The following is an 8,822-nucleotide window of genomic DNA, read 5'->3' as shown; positions in this document are numbered from 1 at the left end:
GCGGTACATAAAGTATCATGGATAAAATAATATTTTTAAAAAACACATGTTTTTATTAATAACCTTACTTAGAATGTTTTTTTTTAATCTTATTTGGAATATTGCAGCAATTAACTCTAAATATATTAATTTTTCAAACAAATGTCCTGAAAGTTTTTAAATATTATTATTTAAATTTACTAAATTTGGGCACAATTATACCATTCTTGTGTTTTAGCACATCTACACAGCTTTAGTAACTAAGAGTATGAAATCAATTATACTGTTGAGAAAGTAAATACTTTTTATTTTATTTGTAGATCACACATGAATGGTACTCTGCCTGACCTTGTATATTGTACCTACTATGTTTGTTAGTAAAGCACATAATTCTAAGAGGTAGAAATTCCAAGAAATTCAAGCTGCCAATATGGACTCCTCTCCATAGATCATTCACATCTCCGTGTGAGTTTCAATACCAGAAGATCCTTTGCCAGCAGATGTGATAGAATAAAACCTGGAATATAAAATAAACATTCTGTTTTTCATTGTAAGATATGGAACCTTCCAGTTGTCAAAGGTATAGTAATGCATGTCAATAAAATGAAAAATATAATATTTCAAAATATTTACTTTATTGATGGCAGCCCTGTGAAGCACCATTTAGCTCATAGATCCAGAGTATAAATCCAGTCATTGTCTGTCTAGATTTTGCACATTCACTACTTGTTTGCTTCTTACTCAGCTTTGCCTTGCACATTCACAAAACGTGAGTTTTAGATCGATTAGTCATTATAAGTGAGCCTGTCAGGAGTGATTGTGGGTTGCTCTGCAATAGGCAGGTGTACTGTCAAAGGCTGGTATCAAAATGACTTATGTCCAATTCTGCACGGTTCAAGTCTGGTTCAACACATCTCTAATTTAGGTCCAAGAAGATTTGAGTCAATGGTACTAAACACTGTGCAGCCTTAGACTTACCATTATCTTCAACTCCTGTAAGTCTTTTTTTAAATGACCTTTTTAATATGTAATGTGCTGCCTTTAATTTGCTGTTGTTCTCCATCCATACATTAGAACAGAAAAACAATCTAAATGAGAACCGGCCATTCAGCCCAACTAAGTTTGCCGGTCCTATCCAATTAATTCCTCCAAAATAAAAGCAATTCCAGTTTTGAAGGTCCCTAAAGCCCTACTGTCTATCACACTACACTACTTGTTCAGTGTGTCTATTGAGTGAAGAAAAACTTCCTAATGTTTGTGTGAAATTTACCTTTAACAAGTTTCCAACTGTGTCTCTGTGTTCTTGTTGAATATTATTACATATTTATCTACTGGATACATGATCCTATTTAATTATTTAATTTTGGCATTTTATATGGCGTTTTGAAAATGAAACAGATGGAAGAGTAGTCAGTGTGAGTGTAATGGTATGTGTATTGCTTGACATGGAGTAAAGCCATAAATGCCTGTGGAGTTTTTCCTTTACTTTATCCACAATATTAATCACTATGCCTACTGCAGATTGTGTCTTGAATGTCATGAAAATGTCCCATTTTGTTTTAAACTTTGCTCTAAAACATCATGCACACACCTCTGAAATGCACGTGGAAGAAAATTTAAAAAGTGGTGAAACTATATAGCAGCATTAAAAGATGGTGCAAGCAAAACAGAAGAAGTGTCAGTAATGCTGAACAAAACAATGAAAAAGTAACCTTCCTGGTTATGCAGACCATGGTAAATTCTTGTGCAAATTAATTAGAGTTCATTTAATTTACTTTCTAGCTGTTCTACCCAGCTTTGTAAAATAAATAAAAAACATATCTGACACTTATGACCTCCTTATCATAATAGAAAGACATGTATTCATCAGCATTATTTTGCATTTAGAACTTCTGAGCTTATTAAGCCAGATTGTCAAATATTACTGTGGAATGAAGTGTCAGATATAGAGAAATAGAAGTAATTTCACATTAAAGAACAATTCATACAACATTAACAAATTATTTACATAGTTCAGTAATAGTAGTAAAATGTTTTTGAGTGTTTATGATGCACACAGTCGTAACACTGAACTTGATCACTGGGAGACAAATGAGGGTTGAACAGAAGAACTCCTGGCAGATCCCCATGAAGTGTTCACCCTCTCTCATTCCAGCAGTCTTAAAAGACTTTAGTTACTTCAACTCAAGCATGGATTTCATCAAAAATGGTTAATTTGCTCACTCATTGTAGGCATAAATTGAATATGACCTTTTAGTTTGTCATAAAATGAGCATTCAGAAAAGATGGAATGGATTTTTAACATGATCAACTGTTAAAAACATATTAAACAGCAAATATGAAAATGTTATTCTTAATAATTATTGTGATCATCATAAACACCTGAAATTGTTTGTTTTGTTATACAATCGTTTCTAATTCTTTTGAAGTGAAAATCATGTCAATATCACATTGTGTTCTGGAAATGTTAAAGTTAAAAGCTCCAGAAAAAATGGCAACTTACATTGAGGTTGTCTTGGTTTTTATTTTTATCTAAATATTTATACAGAGAAAATTAAAAATTTTATTAACCTATATTTCAGGTTAGGCTATACTGGAAAAAATGCAAAGTTTTGTAGCGATAGATGTAGTGGTTTTCGTGTGACACTCAAACAGACAGGAATTCAACATACATTGCGTATATATATGTATATATATATATATATATATATATATATATATATATAGTGGCAGGCAGCTGGCATCCATGCCCAGCCGGGAAGCCCCTGCACACTATATTCAGGGGGAGCAGCCCTGGACACTGCAATACCTCCCCCTGGAAGCTAGATGGCCGCCCCCCTGGGGTGGAGCAGTGCCTCGGTTTCCCACAGGGCTCCCTGGGAATTGGAGTTGGGTGTAGCCCTGTTGGGTCCCGCAGGCACTGCCAGGGGGTGCTGTGTTTGGGACTCCTGAGCCCATGTGGGCAGCATATACATCACACCCGGAAGTGCAGCCGGAACTCGGTGATCAAGCACCTGGAGCACTTCCAGGTGAACTATAAAAGGAGCCAGCGACCACCACTCAGCGGCCAGAGTCGGGTGGAGGAGGACAAGGTTGCCTGGGAGGAGTGGTGGTGCCAGACAGGAAAGAGAAGTACTTTGTTACTTGTGTGCACGGGACTGTGTTGTGGCTGGAGGGTTCACGGGGAAGACGTGCCCTCCAGCTGAAGAAAAATAAAAGTCTGTTTATTTTACACGTGCCTCCCGTGTCTAGTCTGTGTAGGGACGGGCGCTATACAGCGGCCATCTTACTATATATATATATATATATATATATATATATAGTCACACATGTGCACATGGGAGGCAGTCTAAGGGCTTAGTTGGGACTAAAAGCCAGAGACAGGGGTTGATGAATGATACTAATGTCTTTTCTTCTTCTTCTACAGACCACCGGAATAAGACTCCATCCACTTCCTCATCAACTTCACACCCTCCTACAGACCTCTTCCTGTCCTCTTGCTATAAAACCTCAACCCTGCACTCTCCTCCTCAGTCTATTTTTGACTCAGTCTTTTTTGAACACTTATATCAGTGTTTCTACACAGTATATGGGGTGGAGTCCCCAAGCCTTTATCTGTGCTCTTTGTGTTTTCTTCACAATATATATATATATATATATATATATATATATATATATATATATATATATATATATATATATATATATATATATATTATAATAAAAAAAATCCTTAGACGAGACAAGACTTTTTAGCCTGGGATGAGACGTGCCATTTTCAGAGAGATAGTTTCATGTCCCGTAAGACAAGACTTTGTGCCAAGAGATTTAACCATGCCAGGGGGCAGAAATAAAAGACAAAGAGTAGATGACAAAGTAGAACATAGTAAAGAATTCAAAAACGTTGGCGCGATACACTTGCAAAGCAGGTTATAGATAATGAAAGTACTAAAATTCAAAAGTCTCAAAAAATGATAGTAAAGATTGCATTATTGCAAATAAACAGAAATTATTACTTGGTGAAATAACAGAGCAGCGAAAAGAGATCAAATATATTGTTTGAATTTAGAGTTGTGGATCATCTAACTCATGTTGCCATCAGGGAAAAGTAGTGTTTCTTCCCAGTGAAGAGGCATATCTACGAGAATTGAAAGATTTGTTTGGTGAAAGTGAAATCCACATCCTCGAGCGGCAGAGATGCGAAGTGGCTGGCACATAGCGCAGGTCATGGGGGTTGGCGAGCAAAGCGAGCAGGTGGGCGAGGCCCTCTAGTATATATATATAGAATAAGACATAACATAAGAGAGATACTAATTAAGCAAAGTGCAGATAAAAATGTTGAAAATCTAAAATATTATTAGCCTGTGTTCTAAGCTAGATTATGCTCTAAAAAACAGGAAAAAATTGCATTTTATATATATAGATACTCCTGTGGTGGGCTGGCAACCTGCCCAGGGGTTTGTTCCTGCCTTGCACCCTGTGCTGGCTGGGATTGGCTCCAGCTGACCCCCGTGACCCTGTGTTAGGATATAGCAGGTTGGATAATGGCTGGATGGATGGATATATAGATACTCATTCAGGATTCAGGAAAAGGCAAGAAACAAGAGTCATCAACGCATGCATGAGCTTTGCCCTTGAAAAATATGAAATGGAAAAGCACCAGTTCATACAGAACAAGGAGAAACCAGAATGGTTCAAATTTGGGAAACCTGTATGACAAGGGTACAAGCTTTCTCCATACTTATTCAGTTCATACACCAAGCAAATCATAAGACATGCAGGTACATATGAAGGAAAATGTAGTGTGAAAACAGGCTAAAGGCTCATCAACCTTTGCTATGCTAATAATAATACAATATCTTAATTAGCCAAACATGGGTGGAGCAGTGGCTCTGAAGCTAGGGATCTGCGCCAGCAATCGGAAGGTTGCTGCTTGGGATCCCGTAAATGCCACTCTGTTGAGCCCTCGAGCAAGGGTCTTAACCTGAAATTGCTTTGTCCTGGATATGATGTTAATCTGCATCCAGCCCTGCAAGCAGGCCTTCCAACTTGCAGGGAAAACTTGGGGGATGGTGGCAGCCAATGTAAAAAAACTCACACTGTCACCTGCTGCACGCAGTTCCCAGTCCAAGTGGTTTGTTGTGTGGTGGGTGCAGCAACTCGCTATCAGCTCATGTTCCCAACCTCTCTCTCACAGCCAAAGCCACAAACACTGACAATTTAAAAATCTGCTCTGCAAGATCAAAATGGGTTTGCACTTTAATGTGAATAAGACAAAGGCCCTGACAACTGGTAAACTGCATAACTTCAGTACCGATGGAGAAAAAATAAAAATAGGCAGCTTCCGCCTACTTGGATCAATAATGAGGTGACATGCAGCCAGCAATGAAATACTCTTGGCACAACAGCTAAGAAGAGCCCAACAAAGTTCTCAAGTGCAGGGACATAACTTTGAGCACAAAACTCTGACATTTTTAAAATATGGCATTTTTAATAATAGTGTATATGCTGTACGTTAAAGATAGACAGTGAAGAAACTGACAAAGAAGAAGAAAACTGATGCTTTTGACTTATAGTGTTGGCAGAGAATTCTGCATGTACTGTGGGCTGTTTGAAAAGCAAATGCATTGGTTATCCCTGACAGCTTCAATGACAAGGCTTTTAGTTTAATACTCCAGATATACAGTATCATACAATGAGAAAGACCTTTAGAGAAGGATATCATTCTTATCAAATCTGAAGGTCAGAGGAAGAAATGAAGACTTGCAAATACACAGGATTGATAACTGCTGCTATAGACATCTTTCGGTCAAAGGTGCCATTTTCATGAAGATAAAACACAACTCATGCCAACTATCCATTGAGTTGCCATGAGTCAACAGAGAACATGATGGCACTTAACTCACACTTATAATATTATTGATAAGGGAAAAGAACTGATACAGTTAATTTACAAACTGGTGTAATTGAAAAGAAAGCAGGAAAGCGAGAACCCACAGCTGAAATCACACATCATGTGTAAGCTCATGCAGATACTTTAGTTTCTATCCTGACTGATCCAAGTTCATCTCCACCTTAGCTGCCATTAAGTTTTGTGAGCATAAGAAAGTGAAAATGAATTACAAGTTTTTCCCCTCATGATTAATTAATATGGAACTTGTATTAGTTTTTGAAGAAATGAATAGTGCTCAACATGATTTGTTTTGAATGAAAGTTCCATGTATATCATGACAATTGTATATGTATGTGGCTCTAACAATATTCACATATTCAAACAATATTTTAAGTATATAACATTCTGATCTAACTATTGATTTACAATGGCACTACAAACATAATAAATTTAACCCTATCAAAACTGCCGGATGGAGTCGAGGATTTCTCTGATTAGGTGTAACAGGTTGACATTTTTCCCATATGGATACGATTTAAACTTTAATCAAATTAAAGAATGAATAAATTACAATATACTGATAAATTAAAAACTGCAGTACTTAACATATTCCATCCATCCATCCATCCATTTTCCAACCCGCTGAATCCGAACACAGGGTCACGGGGGTCTGCTGGAGCCAATCCCAGCCAACACAGGGCACAAGGCAGGGAACCAATCCTGGGCAGGGTGCCAACCCACCGCAGGACTACTTAACATATTGCAAAACTTAACTTATCGTAGTGTAAATAAAATTCCCACCCTTAACAGTACCTCATACTTTGTGATTAGCTAAATGCTCAACATGAATTGCTATATTTGTTTGCTACTCCTTATTCATGCTTTACTCTTCTGCAACCAACAAACATGCATTTGGATAAATATATTTTGTGATTTTTTTTACTGTTGTGCACAATTTTTAAAGAAAGAATTTACTGTCTGATTACTTCAGTACAAGACATTACAGAACAAAACAGAGAAAAGAGAAGGAAGAGGCTATTACAAAAATGGAATTCCATAGAAAGGAGATTTACATTCAAATTTTAGTTGAGGCGAATAAAAAATAATGGATTTTTATTGCAATATTAATGTTGTTGATAACATTGTAAAGGGAATAAACTGCAATACTTAAAATAATAATTTTAAAAACAAGTAGGAAGAAATGTCTGCAAATAGTATAATACCTTGACTTGTTATAAAGTCTTTTCCTCTTTAGTTGTTGACAACATCTCAGTTTATAGCAGGTAGCTTTGCAATCAATCACTTGGTAGATGATAGGGTTATACATTGCTGCAGATTTTGCAAGCAAGGTGGGCACCACCGATGCCAGAATAGGTACAGAATCAGGCTGTCCAAAAGCAGACCACACAGATACAACCGCATATGGAATCCAGGCTATCAAGAACCCAGCACAGATCAACATTGCCACCTGGTGGAACAAAATAAGAATAGCATTGAGCATCCAATAAAGTAATTTATGTTGTAATAAAAAGTAAACACTGTAGAAAATGTATGCAATAGAATTATAAGCATTTATTCTTTATATTTTCCAATTTCCTTTAACTCTAATTAGTTCTGTATAAATCCACAAACATTTAAATACTGTAGGAGTATTCTACTAAACAACAGATCCAACATTAAGCATTTTTGCAGTAAGAATGAGCACAGATGCTGCTACTTTGTCTAGCGAATAATAGTACATCAGCACTGTCATCCATCATTTCAACTTGCTGCATAACACAATCAAGAATGATAAAAATGTATTTCTTTTACTGTCTGTTGTTATTCAACAAACCATCCATTACCTTAAGCTTCTTTATCCTGTTAAAGGGTAGCAATAAATTTTATTCTTTCCTACAAAACATGGAGCATGGCCTATGATTAAAGGCCCAATGGGAGAACCAGTCCAGTCCTGGGCGCACACCACATATATTCATACACAGAAAGCGAATACTGTACACATACAGCTGGTGACAACTCTGTCCATCTCTGTATTTTCTAACCCAAGTATCCACTTCAGAGACAAAGGGTTTATGTGCCTTTCACGGCAACATTAGGCACAAAGTAGAAACCAACTGTAGACAAGATGTTAGTCAATCAGAGGACACAGTCATGCACAGGTTCAATACCTAATCATACATGACAATAGAAAAAGCAATTGAACAACAATGCTGAGCAGCTCATTGACTAAAGAGGCAAACTTACAACCCAAATATTCCAGTTCGTATGCAATTCCAAGGATGCTTTCATAAACTATAACATAACCTAATGGCTTTTCCAGTTCTTGGTCATAGGAGGTTTTTAAAAATATGCATACACTAATTTCAATTTACACTCTAAACAGCTTTGAGGCAGTATACACTATGAAGGCAAATGTACTGTACATACGCTGAAGATGACAGAAATGGGTCTTGGGTGCGAATGAATGGAAGTGTGCTGTCTGACCGACTGATTTGATGTCTGTCTTGTGTCCTCTTCTGCTGGGATGGGCTCAGACATCATGTGTTCCTAAATTAGATTAACTGTACTGACAAAACTGGATGAATGAAAAATATTCACAATGACGGAGAAAGTCATCCTTGTCCCTGCTGCAAAGAATGAACAATTCAGGCAAGTTCATATTCCAATGGTTTTGTCTTATTAATGTCCATGGAGATGCTCTGCACGATGACTAAAAATTCACATTGATTCTAGATAATACTTCAGTTAGTGTTAAGAAAGAGTTTCTTGCAAATAAATGTTGGTCATTCAAAACCTGAGTCTTCTGACATTTTACTTTCAAGGAATGATTATACAAAAAAGTGTGGTGGCAAAACAACAAAATGAAAGGTTAATCCATTTTGTGTTGTTTTGAGTGTTTATTACCGATGGCATCTTTTTTGACATGCTGTTTAACTTTTTATGCTCACAT

The 8,822-nt window shown here is 36.8% G+C and overlaps 1 protein-coding gene across 1 annotated transcript in view; it reads right to left on the bottom strand.

The window, feature by feature from the left end:
* Positions 1-269: 269 nt before the first annotated feature.
* Positions 270-8,822, bottom strand: part of opn5 (opsin 5) — a 58,865-nt gene continuing 50,312 nt past the window's right edge. The window contains exons 5-6 of the mRNA XM_028799108.2: positions 7,096-7,340; positions 270-496 (exon numbers count right to left, since the gene is read on the bottom strand). Of these exons, the coding sequence (XP_028654941.2) occupies positions 433-496; positions 7,096-7,340 (309 nt within the window). The 3' untranslated portion in view covers positions 270-432. The remainder of the gene's footprint in view (positions 497-7,095; positions 7,341-8,822) is intronic.

This window comes from Erpetoichthys calabaricus, chromosome 3 (genome assembly GCF_900747795.2).
Source record: "Erpetoichthys calabaricus chromosome 3, fErpCal1.3, whole genome shotgun sequence".
Taxonomy (NCBI): Eukaryota; Metazoa; Chordata; class Cladistia; order Polypteriformes; family Polypteridae; genus Erpetoichthys; species Erpetoichthys calabaricus.
Note: the sequence above shows the minus strand (reverse complement) of the source record. Positions and strands in the feature narration are given on the sequence as shown.